Source organism: Pristiophorus japonicus, unplaced genomic scaffold (genome assembly GCF_044704955.1).
Source record: "Pristiophorus japonicus isolate sPriJap1 unplaced genomic scaffold, sPriJap1.hap1 HAP1_SCAFFOLD_2751, whole genome shotgun sequence".
NCBI classification, from domain to species: Eukaryota; Metazoa; Chordata; class Chondrichthyes; family Pristiophoridae; genus Pristiophorus; species Pristiophorus japonicus.
Window position 1 is genome coordinate 2,078 of NW_027252507.1, and position 19,629 is coordinate 21,706.

General features: G+C 43.7%; 1 protein-coding gene across 1 annotated transcript; it reads right to left on the reverse strand.

The window, feature by feature from the left end:
- Positions 1–1,676: 1,676 nt before the first annotated feature.
- Positions 1,677–18,209, reverse strand: med4 (mediator complex subunit 4; the record flags this gene model as incomplete). The annotated part of the gene is made up of 6 exons (XM_070871689.1): positions 1,677–2,975; positions 7,863–7,994; positions 13,541–13,627; positions 15,130–15,187; positions 17,486–17,656; positions 18,143–18,209. Coding segments are annotated over 6 exons (688 nt in total), but the record flags the coding sequence as incomplete, so codon positions are not given.
- Between the last annotated feature and the right edge of the window lie 1,420 nt (positions 18,210–19,629).

Genomic DNA, 19,629 nt, shown 5'->3' on the forward strand with positions numbered 1-19,629 from the left:
TTATGGGAAATCAGTCCTTGCTATCCATCCCCATCCTAATCGTATACACTTCAATCAAGTCTCTCCTCTGTTCCAAAGAAAACTCCTCCAGCCCAACCAATCTTTCATCCTGGCTAAAATTCTCCAGGCCTGGCAACATCCTCATAAGTCTCCTCTACCCTTTAGTGCAATCACATTTTTCCTGTAATGGGACCAGAACTGTACACAGTACTCTAGCTGTGGCCTAACTAGTGTTTTATACAGGTTAGCTTAATATTTAGCAAACAGGTCCACAAATGGGTTGACATGCCTTAGAAAGGCTTTATTCTTTGTTTCTAGACTGGGTGGGCTTCCCATTCCATGGCAGAAGGAATTTTCTCCTCTTGACTCCAGAGTCTTTGTAACTGTGTATCTTCAAGTGCCCTATTTCCACAGATTTTTTTGAATTATTTCCCCTTGCTATATTGTGGTACAGCCTGTCCTCAGGCAAGGCTATAGAATTAACACCTGCTAGAATGTATTTACTATATTGTTTGCTATTCTGTGACCTTCTGAAATATCTGACAATGAAGCTTAAAGCAGTAGAACAAACCCTCCATGGCTGAGTAGGTAAATGTACCACAACCTCGTACTGAACCATAGTAGGGAGTCACAGGTGCAATTGCTGGCTCAGCCTCAATCATACAATGTGAGCCAGATCTTAGTCCCCTTGATTGAAAGAGCGTATACACTGCTCCCTCACTAACTGGGTGGGCAACATTCAATATTTGTAATGGAGGATCATTGGAATGAATGACAGATGCATAGCAAGGACTGTGTACTGTATTAGCACTGTCGCTCTGTTCTGAGTATTGAACTTACGATTTATGTTCTGCTCACAATCAGTACTATAATTGGAGTGTGGCTTGTGTTGGGCTTCCACTCTGATTTTGGTGCTGGCTGAGTACTGTATTTGGCACTATCACAAGTAGTTAGAAAGTAGGATATTTCACCTAAAACTCTGCTGCCTGTATCCTGACATGCACCAAGTCCCATTCACCCCTGTGCTCACTGACCTACTTTGGCTCCCGGTACACCAAATGCTCATTTTAAATTCTCATCCGTGTTCAAATCCCACCATGGCTTCGTTCCTTCCCTCATCTGCAACCTCTGAGAACTCTGCATTCCTCCAATTCTGGCCTATAGTGCATTCATGACTTCCTTCGCCGAACCATTGATGGCCGTGCCTTCAGCTGCCCAAGTTCTGGAATTCCCTCCCTAAATCTCTTTAAAACTTACTACTTTGACCAAGCTACATTACAACAGTGCCTACACTTCAAAAGTACTTTATTGGTTGTAAATCACTGTGAAACATCCAATGGCCATGAAAGGCGCTATATAAATACAAGACTTTTTCTCCCCAGCTTTTGGTTAAGTGTCCCAAAGCTTCCTCCTTTGGCTTATTACACTCCTGTGAAGTACCTTGGGAGATTTTACAATGTTAAAGATGCCAATTAATTACACATTATTAACCTGCACCCCAAAGACAGCAAACAGATCAGCAAGAATGAATCGTAGTCATGGAACATAACTGCTAATTTTGTTAAGATGAGATTTAGTACTGTGATATTATGCAACAACAAATTATCAGAAAATACCCCTATGTAAATACGTGAAGAATATTCTTTGACTATAAATGAGTTATCTTTTTTATTTACAATATAGAAAACACATACTACAAAATGTACATCTCAAAATCTTTTGTACAAAAGTTTTAGTTTGCATTATTGTGGGAAGTTTGTTTTGATAAAGGCAATTAGCACAATGGAATAATCCCTCTAACAAAATCAATCTTTTAGGGCTAATCGAGGCTAGAGGGGTCAATGCTGGGAGGCGGGGTGAGGTTTAGGCATCCACTGGCAATCATTCATTCATTCATTCTCAGATCAGGTATAACACAGCAAGATACAAAGTACAGCTCCATCTACGCTATCTCAATAGTGTGCTTTAGCCCAACCTCAGAACAATCCCTACTACAGCAGATGCGAATTATTCTACTTCCCTCAACATACATCATTGCCCACACCAATTAGGACAGCCCCCACTAATTTCATTGAGGATACCTGGAGCAAGTACATAGAGCAGGTCTCCATGTGTTCAGTCTGAGCTTTGGATTCAAGTGCCAAACAGATGAAAGGGCAGTTTTAAAACCTAGTTGAGAGTCCACTTCCTAAACCACTCCTCTTAAAGGAAACTAGAAACCTTTTATCACCATCACCAGCTTAAAACTGCTGTTTGTACATTTTTGTAAATGTGTTTTTACTGTACAGCACTTTCCTGTAGTAAATTACCATTTTCAGTTTCCTTCAGTTCTCCTGCTGCATTATGTTGACAACAGTTACAAAACAGAATAGTCTGTGGGATTGTTCTGCAGTATTCAGGGATAGCCACTTATTTCCACTTCATCTGTGGAAAAAATGTTATACAGTAATGTCACAGGAAAACAATTATTTGGCCTTGTGTATTAGGCATGAAAGTCTATAGAATAAATTAATGGAGGGTTTCTTACTATATATAGTGTTATCACCAGCTTCTACAATAAAAAAGGATATTCACACTAGACAGGGAGTTCAACTCTGGGGGAAAAACATGTCTTTTAAGCAACACTTTGACACTACTTCACACTTAACAGAACTTTACCCATCTTACTGCAATGCTCAACAAAATATAATTTCTTGATGTGTTTGTATCAGGTGGGAAGGAGTAGAGGAGCAGGGGAAATAAAAAGATTTTCCAATGCTGGAAGTTCAAAGATTTAACAAAAAAAAGCTTGTTCTCTTGGCTTCAGTCAGAGTCACTACTACTGCTTGAAGAATCAGTTGACATAACTTCCACATCATCTTCGTTCTCTTTGTTATGTCCAGGAGGCTCCAGCATAAAATCGTTGCTGTGGTTTGGAGGCAATAGGTTGAGGGACATATCATTTGACTGCCATGGATACTGAGGTGCAAGTACTTCTGCAATACAAAAAGTTACCACATTTATATTTTATCCAAAACTACAGCAAGACTGGTCTCTTAAAGCTTCATGCAAGATGACTTTGAAACTGAGTGTCCAGAGCTTTGTTACTAATTTAGTTGTACTCTCATCAAACTCTTGCTCCTGGAACAAAGGCTCATTTACAGGATAGATATTTTTACTGCACAAGCCAACCCATCTCCTGCCCCTACCCCCAAAAAAATCTAACTTGGGACTCAAACTCTTTAATGGAATGCATTCTTGTCTGTTAATATACATTTAGCTTTCTAATGCCATTTCAAATTCTTTATCAATCTATTTTCCTTCTGGAGAATATTAAAATATAGAACTTCAGAGAATGTTTTGACTTAAAATAGCACTCCATTCGTTCACAAAACCACAAACTGTTTTCTCTCATGAAAAAAATGTGTAAAAGATCAAAATGTAAGTGTAATCCATATACACGTGCTAGAAAACAGGTACATTCTCTGTAAATTTGGAACAATTTTAAATGTCAAATTTATGATTTTCAAATGATTCAATATCTGGAATGGTCTTCCAGGTAAGATAATGGAGGCAGAAATTCTCGAGTCATTCAAGAGAAGTTGGTTGCTCTGATGTGGGGGGAAAGAAAGATCGTAGATTTCTATGGAAGGATAAGCTCCTAGATGACCTCCATCACAAGTACTACCCCTTGTGATTAATAACTTGTAAACACAAGAATACTCAGAATTCTTTGATAAAAACAATCTCAGAAGATATGCCCAAGTTTACTATAAGTCAGACTCGGAAAGTTTACCTTCCAAAGCAAACCAATTATTTTGCGATGTGACAATCATTTTATTGCCATCAATTTCATGTACATTACCATTTTGTCAATTCTCTCCCCTTCTGAGGGTGCCAGATTCCTGCTGAGATACAGTGCCGGTCACACTCTAATACCTTACCTAACTGGCCATTCGTGTGAGGCTAGATAGAGTATTGGCAAGCTATTTAACCATGATTGGCAGCAGAGTCAAACCCATTACTATGGTCATGCAAATACAATTTTCACTGTATAGCAATCCGAACCCTTATAGATTTTCCTCTTTCATAACCTAGAGACCAAGGCCAATTGTAGCACTCTTACCACCCCAGCTATAATGAGCTTGCCGTGCGCTCTACTCGCCCCAGGTGGGCAGAGGAAACGTTATAACGACACCCTCAAAGACTCCTTGATAAAATGCAACATCCCCACCGACACCTGGGAGTCCCTGGCCAAAGACCGCCCTAAGTGGAGGAAGAGCATCCGGGAGGACGCTGAGCACCCAGTCTCGTTGCCGAGAGCATGCAGAAAGCAAGCACAGGCGGCAAACCAGTCTCACTCACCCTTCAACGACTGGCTGTGACAGAGACTGTAATTTCCGTATTGGACTGTTCAGTTATCCAAGAACTCACTGAGTGGAAGCAAGTCTTCCTCGATTTCGAGGGACTGCCTATGATGATATGATTAGCTAGCTCAGCAAAGGTAGTAATCTCCGGATTACTCCCAGTGTCACGAGTTAGAGAGTACAGAAAGAGGAGGAGGATAGAACAGATGAATGTGTGGCTGGAGAGACGGTGCAGAAGGGAGGGCTTTAGTTTCCTGAGGCATTGGGACCGCTTCTGGGGGAGGTGGGACCTGTACAAGCCGGACGGGTTGCACTTCAACAGAGCCGGGACCAATATCCTCGGGGGGGGGGGGTTTGCTCGAGCTGTTGTGGAGGGTTTAAACTAGCTTGGCAGGGAGATGGAAACCTGAGAATAGATTCAGTAGGGAGGAGAGTAAAGCTGGAATTACTAAGCAAAAATGTAGAAAGTGAATTTGAAAGGCAGGAAACAAGGGCTAGAAAGTAGGCAACAAGGAGGTCTGGCTATACTAACTGGTGTATACTTCAATGCAAGGACTATAGCGAATAAGGCAGATGAGCTGAGAGCACAGCTGGACAATTTGGAGTCATTAGAGTCATAATTAAAAGAGGGGCAGGTATGGCAGCTTAACATTCCTGGTTACGGGATAGAGAGGGGGGTAAAAAAGCCGGGGGGGGGGGGGGGAATCGCAGTATTGATTAAAGAAACAACTGCAGCTGTGAGGAGGGATATGTTAGAGGGATCAAATGAGGCATTATGGATCGAACTGAAAAACAAAAAAAGGGGCGATCACACTGCTGGGTCTGTACGATAGACCCCCAGTGAGAGGGAGATACAAGAGCAAATATATAAGCAAATTTCTGACAAGTTCAAAAACCATAGGGCAGTAATAGTAGATTTCAACTATCCTAATATTAACTGGGACAACATTAGTGTGAAGGTTATAGAGGGTGCGGAATTCCTAAAATGCATTCAAGAGAACTTTTTTTAGCCAGCATGCATCAAGCCCAACATGGGAGGGGGAGGTTCTGGATTTAGTTTTCGGGAATGAAGCTGGGCAGGTGGAAGGGGTATCATTGGAAGAGCATCAGGTGCTCGTGACCATAATTCAGTTAGATTTAAGGTAGTTATGGAAAAGGACAAAGTTTTAAATTAGGGAAAAACCAACTTTGCTGAGATGTGATTTAGCTATAGTGGACTGGAAACAGCTACTTGAAGGTAAATCAGTGAGAGCAGTGGGAGGCATTCAAGGAGGAGATATGTCAGGTTTAGGCCAAATATGTACCCTTAAAGAAAAAGGGTGGGATTAGCAAATCTAGAGCCCCCTGGATGTCTAGGGACATACAGGGTAGGATAAAGAAAAAAAAAGGAAGCTTATGATAGATACCGAGGGCTAAATACTGCAGAATCTTTCGGAGTATAGAAAGTCCAGGGGTGAGATCAAAAGGGATATTAGGAAAGCAAAGAGAGCATGAAAAATTCTTGGCAAGTAAAATCAAGGAAAACCCAAAGATGTTTTATTAAGAGCAAGAGGATAACTAAAGAAAGGGTAGGGCCTATTACAGACCATGAAGGTAATTGGTGTGTGGAGGCGGAAGATGTGGGCATGGTTCTTAATGAATACTTTGTGTCTGTTTTCATAAAAGACAGGGGCGATGCAGACACTGCAATCGAGAAGGAGGAATGTGAAATATTAAATGAAATAAACATAGTGAGAGAGAAGGTATTGGGTTTAGCAGCTTTGAAAGTAGATAAGTCCCCAGGCCCAGATGAAATGTTAAGCGAAGCAAAAGGGGAAATAGCAGAGGCTTTGACCATCATTTTCCAATCATCTCTGGTTTCAGGTGTGGAGGACTGCTAATGGGGTATCTTTATTTAAGAATGGAGAAAAGGATAGACCGAGTAATTACAGGCCAGTCAGCCTAACCTTAGTGTGAAAACTATTGGAAAAAATCCTGAAGGACAGGATAAATCTACATTTCGAAAGACACGAGGTTAATCAGGGGCAGTTGTGTCTGACTGACTAACTGGATTGAATTTTGAGAGGAAGTAACCAGAAGGATCGATGAGGGCAGTGCGTATGAGGTAGTATATATGGATTTTAGCAAAGCTTTCGATACGGTCCCACAGGGCAGACTGGTCACTAAAGTAAAAGCTCATGGGATCCAGAGCAAAGTGGCAAGTTGGATCGAAAATTGGCTGAGGCAGAAAGCAAAGGATAATGGTTGATGGGTGTTTTTGTGACTGGAAAGATGTTTCCAGTGGGGTTCCGCAGGGCTCAGTGCTAGGTCCCTTGCTTTTTGTGGTATACATCAATGATCTAGACTTGAATATGGGGAGTATGATTAAGAAGTTTGCAGATAATACAAAAATAGGCTGTGTGGTTGATAATGAAGAAAGCTGCAGGAAGATATTAATCAACTGGTCAGGTGGGCAGAACAGTGGCAAATGGAATTTAATCCAGAAAAGTGTGAAGTAATGCATTTGGGGAGGGCTAACAAGGAAAGGGAATACACATTAAATGGTAGGAGATTGAGAAGTGTTGAAGAACAAAGGGACCTGGGAGTGCAAGTCCACAGATCCCTGAAGGTAGCAGGCCAGGTGGATATGGTGGTTAAGAAGGCATGCGGAATGCTTGCCTTTATTAGCTGAAGCATAGAATATAAGAGCAGGTGGGTTATGCTTGAACTGTATAAAACACTGGTTAGGCCACAGCTGGAGTACTGCGTGCAGTGCTGCTCACTGCATTACAGGAAGGACGTGATTGCACTGGAGAAGGTACAGAGAAGATTTAAGAGGATGTTGCCGGGAGTGGACAATCTTAGCTATGAGGTCAGATTGGATAAACTGGGTTTGTTTTCCTTGGAACAGAGGAGGCGAGGGGTGACCTCATGGAGGTGTATAAAATTATGAGGAGCCTAGACATAGTGGATAGAAAAGGCCTATTTCCCTTAGTAGAGGGGTCAACAACCAGTGGGCATAAATTTAAAGTAATTGGTAGAAGGTTGAGGGGATTGCATGAACCCCCTTCATGCAGAGGGTTTTGGGGGTCTGGAACTCACTGCCTGAAAGGGTGGTGGGTGCAGAAACCCTCACCACATTTAAAAGGTGCTTGGATGTGCACTTGAAGTCCTAACCTGCAGAGTTACAGACCTAGAGCTGGAAAGTGGACTTAGGCTGGATAGCCTCTTGTTGGTTGGTGCAGACACGATGGGCCGAAATGGCCTCCTTCCGTGCTGTAAACTTCTATGAATCTGCATGACTCAGCTACACATTGTCTTTAGCGACAGTCACAGTGAGATGAAATTTGCCACAAGACTTTAATCATTGCTTGAAGAGTGATGCAAAGGTAAACTAGCCAGAAATATCTAGTAGCTTAAATGTCACTTTATAGTCAATACACCAATTGAACTCCCTATGTCAAGAGTTAATATGTTTGTCTTACGAGTTTTATTTTAGCATACAACCCACACAAACATTTTATTGACAGATTTTACCTGGTAATCTGCCTGCAGCCAATGCATCCCCAGGTAAATGTCCATTCACCCCATTGGTTGACAGGTTACTTTGCTGTCCCAAAAGACCACTTCTCATTTCCAAATCAGTAGGATAGGGTCTCCGTGGATCACCTGAATCAAATGCATAATCATCAGAATCAGAAGCATTCACACTGTAATCTTTACTGTGAAGTAAACTTTTTCATTTCCCTCCCCGCCCCCATACAATTCAGTGTGCAAATAAACAGCTTCCCCAGACACAACAGGCGAGCTCACTAGAAATTAGAACACAGCTGATTAAAAAAAGCCATTCACGAATATCAGAACTGTGATGGTACAGAAATCATACTTTTTGCTCTTTGAGGGATATAGCAACACATTTCAAATAACTTGATACACAAGGAATGCACAGTTGCAGAACACATTAGAATTGAATGAGGGATTTTGATAAGTAAATCGGGAAGATTTGTTTCCACAGATCGTTGAGACAGTAACTGCGGGGGAAGGGTAGGATTTAAGATCATCACCAAGAATTAAAGCAAAGGTTTGGAGAATAATTTATTTTTAAACACAAAGACATGTTAGGAGATGGAATGCCATGGCAGAAACAGTGGTGAAAGCAAAACCCATAAAAGCTTTCAAAAGGGAAGTGGATAAATATTTGAAAAAGGAACACTTAAAAGGTTATGGGGAAATAGCAGCGAAATGGGACGAAGTAGATAACTTTCAGAGAGCTGGTACAGGTGCGATGGGCTCTTTCTGTACTGTAAAATTCTACAATTCCACGCAGTATTACTGGGCTTAATTTTCCCCAATGCCATTTTTTGGTGTAATGCCAGAGTAACGCCTGTTTTTTTGGCCCTAACTACTCCAAAAAAAGTTTCCCCATTCTATTTTTTGAAATTGGTGCCACGCAGCCGGTCCTGTAGCTTCGGGGGGGGTGGAGCTTAATGCCTGTGCTAAAAAAAATGCAACCCCCTTCTGCGCATGCGCGGAAAAAGGAAGTTTTTGACGCGATTGCTATGGGCACGCATGCCCAGTACAGGTCCCGGTCTGCATTCAGCCATTTTTAAATAGCCAGTTGTGTGTGAGAACTTTAATTCTCATTGGAAAAATCGGAATTGCAATACAAGATGCAACGCAGCTCAAGGACCAAGAATTTCTTACAGGATGAAGTGGAGGCACTAGTTATTGTAATTGAGGCCAGATGGCATGAGCTGGCCACCAGCAGAGGTCACATAAAAGTTTCACCAAAAGAAATGAAGAAACGCTGGAACCAACTTGCAGAAGATCACTGTGCAATGGTGACCACCCCGAGGTCTGGAGGCCAGTGCAAAAAGTGGCAGGACCTTGGTCAAGTAGTTAGTGTAAGTAATATTTTCATTTATTCACTGGAATTGCAATTGTAAATGTGACCAGCTGTATATGTCCCACCCAGCAGAAAGACACCCCCCCTAAAAAATTATGTTTTCATCTTTGCAGAAGGTGGCACACAATAAAAGGGAAAGAACTCGAACAGGAGGAGGCCCGGCAAATCTGCACCCAAGGACACCCTTGGAAGACAGGGTCGCTGCTTTGATGGGTCCTGCCTGGAGAAAAGCAACCACCACTGCACAAGCTGGGTCCACACTCGAGGAAAAGGGTAAGTCCTGCAAATTCCGGAGTCTGGCTTTGCTAAATGTTAAGTACTGCGTGGGGTAGCCATATTTCGGTTCATGGGGATGTCTCCGTCAGCTATGCTTCGGTTGATGCAATATGCTATCATTCATCGTGGTCCTTCAAATGAGCCTGCTGCCTGCACTGTGTGAGCCTACTCCTGCCACCCACCCTGCCCCCTCCTCTGCTGCTAACCATTTGTCTGTTGTGTTATATTTTGCAGAATTTGAGGCCAGTCCTGACGATTGAAGATTCAGACAAGGACGAGTCTGAAGAGGAGAACATCTTCCAATCCCACCCTCCAGACAAAGAGAATGGGGGTGAGGGGGAGGTGATGGACGAAGCCCCCACTGTTATACTTACTTTCGAGGAGGTGCAGGTACCAGCCCCTTTTCTGTGTGGTACGAGTGTTGCTGGAATATTCGATGGTTTCCCACAGTCCGAGGCTGGGGATTCCCATGAGATGCAGCGAGGCACACCCAGGGCCCCACCATCAGAGGCTGAGGATCCCAATGGGATGCAGCGAGACACACCCAGGGTGAGGTGGGGAAGGAGAGCTCAACAGCGTTCGCCTGAGGTGCAGGATATAACAGATGTGGTTCAGATGATGGCAATGAGTGAAGAGAACATTGACCGTATGCGATCACTCCTGGACACCATCAGTGGGATGGGTGATGAGGTATCGGGACTGTCGAGAGAAGTAACAAGAAATGGGAACACACGAGTGAAGGAATGTCGCAGGCAGCTGATGTGCTGTCAGTGAACATGAGGTAGAGAATGTTGCAGGTTGTTGACACACTGTCAGGGCACACGAGGGAGGGAACTTTGAAGTTAGCTGCGGCAATAAGGGAACGCTCCCAGACCCCGTGCCCACTGACAATGAACTGCAACTCCCACTCCAATCCCCAGACCAGCCTTTGAAGAGGCCCAAGCCGGGCCTTCCACATTACCGCCTGCCCCCCCACCCCCCAATCAAGAATTGTGCATTACCAGAGATGTTTGAAAGAATAAGCTTGGTACCAATCCAACAAACGCTGCACCACTGCCTGTGGGCAAGGGTGAAGTCAACAAGACCAAGCGCAACGGGCAATCTTAGAATAAGGTGGGAGAGAGATGCGAGCAGCCTTTCTTTGCTGCTGCTGCTGTTATTATTGTTACTGTTGTAACTGTTCTCAAATTAAAAGTTTTTTGTAAGTTATGTAAATTTACAAGTTTAAAAGTTCTTAAGTGATCTTAATTGAAAACTAAAGTTTGATACAAGATTATTGTTAAAGTTAAGTACAAACACGTTTGTTAAACTTTTGAATAAAATATATTTTAAATTATAACTGAATCATTTCCATTATTTGTTCCATTAACACAATGCAACATTACGGAACAGGTCCAAACAGTAAACCTGGTCCATTTGGAATAGTTGCCGCTGAGCCTTCAGACAGCAAAACGTTCACGAATGAGCTGCTAGCGCAAGTCTCGAGCAATTGTTAAAAGGGGCATGATGGCCACCCTCCTCCGCCGTCGTGCTCCGGGTTCAGGTAATTGCATAGCTTCCTCGTCATCTGCATCTTCCTCCTCATCATCATCAGCCACTCTCACCTCAGGTGGGTCTTCTACGACCAGCTGCTGCTACCTCATAATGGCTAAGTTTTGCAGCCATCATCATAGGCAGTCCCTCAAAATCGAGGAAGACTTGCTTCCACTTCAAAGTGAGTTCTCAGATGACTGAACAGTCCAATATGAGAATTACAGTCTCTGTCACAGGTGGGACAGTCGTTGGAGGAAAGGGTGGGTGGAGTCTGGTTTGTCGCACGCTCCTTCCGCTGCCTGCGCTTGTTTTCTGCATGCTCTCAGCAACGAGACTGGAGGTGCTCAGCGCCCTCCCGAATGCTCTTCCTCCACTTAGGGCGGTCTTGGGCCAGGGATTCCCAGGTGTCGGTGGGGATGTTGCACTTTATCAAGGAGGCTTTAATGGTGTCCTGGAAACGTTTCCTCTGCCCACCTGGGGCTCGCTTGCCGTGTAGCAGTTCCAAGTAGAGCGCTTGCTTTGGGAGTCTTGTGTCGGGCACGCGAACGGAGCTGGTCAAGTGTGGTCAGTGCTTTGATGCTGGGGATGTTGGCCTGATCGAGAACACTAATGTTGGTGCGTCTGTCCTTCCAGGGGATTTGCAGGATCTTGCGGAGCATGCAGCACAGAACAGTGAACTGACTGACAATCTCAGGGGAGTATTGCAAGTAGCCTCCGGAATGGTCCAGGCATCGGAAACGCAGTTTCAAGATGCCAATGGTCCTCTCTATTATGCTGCACGTCGCGATGTGCGACATCATGTATTCCTGGTCAGCTTCCGGCGGGTTACACATAGGGGTGTCATGAGCCAGGTGGCGAGGCCATACCCTTTCTCACCCAGTAGCCAGCTCTGCCCTTCTGGCTTCTGCTGATATAGCACTCTTGCGTAGGATGAACACATCATGGATGCTCCCAGGGTATCTTGCATCAACTGATATGATGTGATGCATGTCGTCACACACAAGTTGCACGTTAATGGAGTGGAAGCCTTTTCTGTTCCTGTACAATTTCGGAATCCTCCAAAAGGTGCTCGCAAGGCGATGTGGGTACAATCAATGTACCTTTGGGAAGCCAGCAATCCTGGAGAAGCCCACAGCCCTGTCACACATTGCCTGGGAGGTCATGGGGAACTTTGTGTAGTCATTCCTCCGGGCATATAGTGCAGCAGTCACCTGCCGAATGCAGATATGTATTGCATGTTGAGAAATGGCGCACACATCCCCAGTTGTGGCCTGTAATGATCCAGATGCATAGAATGAAAGTGCAGCTGTAACTTTCACTTCAACTGACAAAGCCGTCCTCCTTACGCTTCTAGGATACAGGTCTGCTTTTACTAACTCTCAGATCTTAGTTACAACTTCTTTGCGGAAACGCAGCCTTCTGACAGAGTATGCATCGCTCAGGTGCAGGTATGAACGCCTGTCTTCATATACCAAACGTGGGTGAGGCCTCCTGCCCATCATCCTATGTGCTCTGAGGTTCCTCATGCGATGACGTTGAATCAGTTGTCTCCTCCGCAGCACCATCATGCAGAAGGCTTGCACGAGGTATGGCATTGTCAGTATTGCCCCCATGATTAAATTGTACCTTTGCAACAAGCTCAAAACAGCAGGCAGGACAAGCTTCTTTGTTGTCTCTAGCCCCAAGGTCGACGCCCTAGTATGGACCACACCCAGGTCTGAGCACGTGCAATGGGCTTGCTTAGATCAGGCACCACCCACTCCCCGCAGGATTCATTTGATGCTGCTTGCTGCATAGTGTAAGACTTCTCATGCCTTCAGTTCGGCTTCCACCCTCCACCGGGCTTCTTTTCAAGCCGAGCCCTAAGCCAGTGTCCGCACTCCGACCCTCAAGCCCGGTTTAGAGGCGTTCGGTAATAGCGTGACAATTCAAAAAAAAATCCAAACTTAAAGAATTGCATGAAACTTCAATTTTCTGTGTTTTCAGTTGGAAAAATTTAAGCTTGATGATGCATATTTAATGTGTTCTTGACTCCCTCCAAAATTTCGCCTAAAAACAATGGCGTCTTTCTGCGACGATTTTTTGATGTGCGCTGGTTTTTCTTAAGTGCCCAGAAGGTTTTTTGGGAGTGGTCACATACGCCGAGCTCGCAGAAATACAAGTTGAGCAAACTTGCATAATTATGAAAAATTTGCGCAGACATCAGTTTACACCTCCTATGACGCAACAAAAAACTAACCTAAAAAAATTGTTACCGAGTTACGCTGACGCACAATCTTTGGGAAAACTTGGATTTTTAAATTTAGGCCAAAAAATGCGACGTAAATCATTTGGGAAATTTGAGCCCACCGTCTTTTATGCACTTGGGGAGAACAGCATAATTTTAACAGATTAAACATGGTTAAGTATATTTAATGTGATACAAGAACTTCAATATTTTAGAGCATTAGTGTCAAAGAAAGCTCATTAAAATCATAAACAACAATATTAAAATTCTTACCTGGGACCCATGTTAATGGGGCTGCTACAGCATTACTAGCACTTATCCGATGTGCGTATTTGATAAGCTCTTCTGATGAGATGGCACCTACAAAGAAAACAGAACCATAATTCCTCACTAACCTGATCTTAAAAATACAAAAAAAAAATTCAGCTGCCACACTGGTAAAGAGAATTATTTTTCAGACTTTTTGTTAATGTATTTACTTGCATAAGAAGTCAGAACACCGAACATAGGCTGGTCACATTTGGGCTTTGTACAAAATATATCCAAAACATATGAAAGATTATAAGTATTACATTAGTCGTTATGTAGTGAATATGTACACACTTTTTTTTTTAAATACACCTGGTCATAAAGCAATCTTCAGGAGAATTATAAAAAGCTTGCTACAAAGTATGTTTTAATTGTTGTCTGCATCAGTAAACACACTAAAGGAGGGCTTGGCATCAAATGTGCTTCTGCCAGAGGGGGCTATTAGAACACTAGCACGGTGACATCACAATCAATGGCCTGGAATTTGCAGTGTGTAATAGAAAGACCTACATTTATATCGCACCTTTCACAACGACCGGACGTCTCAAAGTGCTTTACAATGAAGTACTTTTTGAAGTGTAATCACTGTTGTAATGTGGGAAACACACAACTAGCTCCCACAAACAGCAATGTGATAATGACCTGTTAATCAGTTTTTATTATGTTGACTGAGGGATAAATAAATGTAGGCCAGGACATCGAAGCCAACTCCCCTGCTCTTCCTCGAAATAGCACCATGGGATCTTTTACGTCCACCTGTGAGACCGATGGGACCTCGGTTTAACGTCTCATCCGAAAGACAGAACAGCATTCGCGGTTATTGCCCCATTGAAACTGACTGCAACCTGAGCATGTAGCGCATTCCAATGGGAAAATCCTGAAGTTGCGGTCAGTCATTCGCTGCTCCGACACTGGCTGTGCCGTGCCCCTCCTCCCCCCATAGATGGCAATCAGTGTAATCAGGGAAATCAGTGAAACAGACAACAACTTGGTCTTTTCCTTGATATGTAACTGGGGTTTTAACAGTATATTGACTGGTAAACAAATGTTATGGTACGAAAAGTTTTGTGGAGTGTCAAATTTCTCTATAATGAAAATTACAATTTTTTAAGAAACTTAAAAAAAATGTAAAATATTTTTGAAAAGTGTGTTCATATTTATTTCAGGTTTACCTTTTCACCCTGTGAGAACCCAATCTTTGTTTTGCTGTCTGTAGCATTTTTAAAAAGGAATAAAAGCAACTTCTTCACTTCTTGGTTCCCTGTTTGTGAGAATTCTGCATTGTGATTGGCTGTTTAGACAGTTTGTTGGTGTTATGGCAGATTGCGCTATGGGATTCCCACGACACCACACTAATCTCAATTACATGGCAAACACCTTTGCTTCGCCACTGACTGCAAATTCCGGGGAAATATCTTCGCGCATTAATCAAAAGCATACAATAGTATATTTATTTTGACAATTATCCTTAGGAAATGTCTGTTATTGGACCTATGCTTAATTATCTCTGCAATACAGTAGCGGTGTGCATTTATCTAGTTAAATATGTCTACCTTTTCTTGCTTTCTCTATCGATTTTAACTTTTCTTTGGCTTGATACACAGCGGTTGCCTTAAAAAGAATGCATACAGTTAGTATTTCATTTAACAGGCACAAATTTACTTTGTGTAGGTATAGATACGAGGTGCAAATTTAAATGTGGCCTTTCCTGAGAATCCATTAAACTATTGATGGGGCTCCAGAGCATCATTAGTTTTGAAGTCTTGGGAAAGAGCGACTTTTAAAAATTATTAAATTAAGCTTGCACAAGGTTACAAACAAGTTTCTGAAAAACAAAAGTAAGATGCTCTTGCTAAAGATCAAAATAGTATCCAATACTGGTCATGGGCTCAGATGAATGCTGATGCGTCTTGGTGAATAGTTGTAACTAAAGATTGTTAAGACATTCAGTTTGAAGAGCTAAAGTAATTAGCCTAATACCAATATCTTCCACTTTGCTTTAAGCATGTATCTACCACCAGGTGAAAGTCTTATCTGGCAGTGTATACTTCTCAAAAGACAAGCATTCGACTTAAGGTACTGTTCTATACTGCGAGGAAAATCTATAGGTTGATTGATAGTCAAGAATAGTAGCAGGTTCAAGAATTAAGAATCGATAGTAGCAGGTTCAAAAATTAAGTGTTCCTTGGTATGCCAGGTTATCAGAATTAATGCTTCTTCTGCCCATACTTTCACTAAAATTCTTAGGATCAGATAAATGTTGAAAGAAATGTTCTCTGCTAGGAGAAGAAAATGCCATCAAGGGATACAGCTTCTCAGTCCTGCAGAAAAATGTGCCCAGCCTCTTGCTCTATCAGATCTAGTTCTGGAAAACATCATCCACCAAAGACAAGTTGGACTGTGAGGTGTTCATTGTGTCCATGATGAGAAAATTTGTTGCCACATTCTGCACCCATGTGAGATGTTGTACAGAAAGGCAATCTGGTGCCAGCACCAGATCGAGCACCGTCATCATAAAACAGCCGCATCACTGTTTGAAGCACAGATGGTTTATGGCCAACTTGCTTGTAATTGGATCTGTGAATCTTGGATATGGTCAATTTTATGTAAATATTTCCTAAAGAGTTTCTTAGATTGCAATGGCTATCTTCGCATATGCCTTTCAATGGGAGTTGAGGAAATGGTTAATCTACAAACCTGCTTGAAATCATGGTAAAAAAAACCCTGTCAGAGCCCCCATAACTGGATGCGGATGATCTGATGCCCAAAGCTACTTCAATTCAGTTGCAAGTCCCTAAAAACAAAATACATCAAGAAAGTGCTCCAGTGTTTGCAAAAGTTTATTTTTCTATCAACTCAAAAGTGGAAGTTGTGGTCACAAAGTGATGACTGATCGAACTATATTGGGAAAAAAGACGTGCATTTATATAACGCCTTTCACGAACTCAGGACATCCCATGGCGCTTTACAGCCAATTAAGTACTTTTGGAATGTTGTAACTGTTTTAATATAGGAAATGCCAATTTGCGCACTGCAAGCTCCCACAAACAACAATGCGATAATGACCACATAATCTGTTTTTAGTGATGTTGATTAGCCAGGACACCGGGGATAACTCCTGCTCTTCTTCAAAATAGTGCCATGGGATCTTTTAGGTTCACCCAAGAGCAGATGGGGCCTCGGTTTAACTTAGCATCTGAAAGACAGCACCACAACAATGCAGCATTCCCTCAACACTGCACTGGAGCGTCAACCTAGATTTTTGTACTCAAAAGTCTCTGGAGTGGGACCTGAACCCACAACCTTTTGACTCGGGTGAGAGTGCAACTCACTGAGCCATGGCTGACATGTGGCAATCAATCAGATATTACTGCTTATAATGGAAGAAACATTGACAACTGATCTGCTGTTCTTATATGACACAGCTAAATAGACAATATCCTTGTTTTCTGCTATTGGGCAATGTACCTATCTTGATATTGGATAAGAAATGTGAAATCGGGTAGTCTGAACTCAGTAACAGCATGCTTCCCTCGTAAAATTTAATTCTCAATACTGTTCATGCCTACCTGAAGGAGCAGAAGATAAATTTAAAATATTACATACACACACTGTAGGAAGAATAAGGTAAAAATATTTAAAGGTTAATAAAATTGCGAGAGTCTGGCCTTTGAGTCGTGATTAACAAGTATTAAGAGATTTATAAAATGGGAAAAAAACTTATCTGCACATTTTGGGAACTTAATTAGTAATTTAAATAATACGATCAGAAACTTAAAAAGGCAGTACCATCAGACTAACGATCAGGAGAACCTCAATTATCTGCTAATTCCCAATATCCAACAGATAAGTCCTCTCCAGATAACAAGACATCTAAAAATTGTACATTTCCAGGAAGCTGTAACTCACTAATATGTGTTCAGCCTCTTTGAGCTGTTTCTGTAACTGCTGGACATCACCATCTCTTTTTTCCACCTCTTTCTCCAGAAGGTGCATTTCCTCCTGGACTTTGCCTTGCTCCAACGCTACTCTTACTATTTCTTGGAATTCTCCATCCTTCTGAATCAACAGATCCAGGATCTGAAAAACAAATACTATATTTTTAAGAAGCTGATTAAACTACTAATATGATTTACAGACATTCTTCGGTTACGAGCGAGTTGGTTCTTCAAGTTGGTAGCAGAATGCAGTTCTAAGATCTTTTATTCATCATTTCCAGAGAGTTCAAATGAGCAGAATTTTTATATATACATATACTGATGAGGTGTCAGAACAGGCTACAGCTGGAAGCAATTACAATGAGGAAAGATTTGAAGCAATTATACTAAGTTTTCAATGGGCAATTGAGCTTATATTGTTACACTGAGGAAAGCTCTCCAGTCGACATTGCTCCTGTGATTTTTCTACATTTTCAGTCAATCTTGATCTGAGTTTTCTTTTAACTGAATCTGATCAGGCAGTATAATTTAAATTAGAAATAAGATCCTAAGACTGTCAGTCAAGGGCTTATTAGAAATCATTCCAGACTTAATCCAACGCCGAGGGTAGGCATCTTTTATTCCTCACCTGATTTTCTTCTCCTGGCTGTGCAATTTTCTGGTTTCTGGATAATGCAAGTAGTTCTATCAATTCCCTAAAGATGGAAAGACGTATTATTAAAAAGGATATGAACTAGTGACCCCTGATCTTAGAGAAAAAAACTTTCACTGACCTGTTCATACAACTCCCCATTACTCAATGGAGCATTAACTTTTTTTTGCGCTCCCCAAGGTGAAAGATGTCAGCATTGGGGAAATTAATACTTTCTCACTTTTAACAACCAATGACAACGTGAAGTATTTCCAGATTTAGTACAGCACGGCCAGAAGGAAAGTAAATGAGGAAGGGAGGAAGGGAAGGGAGGAAGGGAAGGGAGGAAGGGAAGGGAGGAAGGGAAGGGAGGAAGGGAAGGGAGGAAGGGAAGGGAGGAAGGGAAGGGAGGAAGGGAAGGGAGGAAGGGAAGGGAGGAAGGGAAGGGAGGAAGGGAAGGGAGGAAGGGAAAGGAGGAAGGGAAAGGAGGAAGGGAAGGGAGGAAGGGAAGGGAGGAAGGGAAGGGAGGAAGGGAAGGGAGGAAGGGAAGGGAGGAAGGGAGGAAGGGAGGAAGGGAAGGGAGGAGAGGAAGGGAGGAGAGGAAGGGAGGGGAGGAAGGGAAGGGAGGAAGGGAGAAGGGAGGGAGGAAGGGAAGGGAGGGAGGAAGGGAAGAGGGAAGGGAGGGAGGAAGGGAAGAGGGAAGGGAAGAGGGAAGGGAGGGAGGAAGGGAAGAGGGAAAGGAGGGAGGAAGGGAAGAGGGAAAGGAGGGAGGAAGGGAAGAGGGAGGAAGGGAAGAGGGAAGGGAGGGAGAAAGGGAAGGGAGGGAGGGAGGGAAGAGGGAAGGGAGGGAGGGAGGGAAGAGGGGAGGGAGGGAAGAGGGAAGGGAGGGAAGAGGGAAGGAAGGGAAGGAGGGAAGGAGGGAGGGAAGGAAGAGCGAGGGAGGGAGGGAAGGGTGGGACGGGGGAACGGGGGGGGACGAGGGAAGGGGGGAACGAGGGAAGGGTGGGACGAGGGATGGGTGGGAAGGGGGGGGACGAGGGAAGGGTGGGAAGGGGGGGACGAGGGAAGGGTGGGAAGGGGGGGTACGAGGGAAGGGGGAGGACGAGGGAAGGGTGGGAAGGGGGGGTACGAGGGAAGGGTGGGAAGGGGGGGGGAACGAGGGAAGGGTGGGAAGGGGGGGGAAACGAGGGAAGTGGGGGACAACGAGGGAAGTGGGGGACAACGAGGGAAGTGGGGGACGAGGGAAGGGGGGGACGAGGGAAGGGGGGGACGAGGGAAGGGGGGGACGAGGGAAGGGGGGGACGAGGGAAGGGGGGGACGAGGGAGGACGAGGGAAGGGGGGGACGAGGGAAGGGGGGGACGAGGGAAGGGGGGGACGAGGGAAGGGGGGGACGAGGGAAGGGGGGGACGAGGGAAGGGGGGGACGAGGGAAGGGGGGGACGAGGGAAGGGGGGGACGAGGGAAGGGGGGGACGAGGGAAGGGG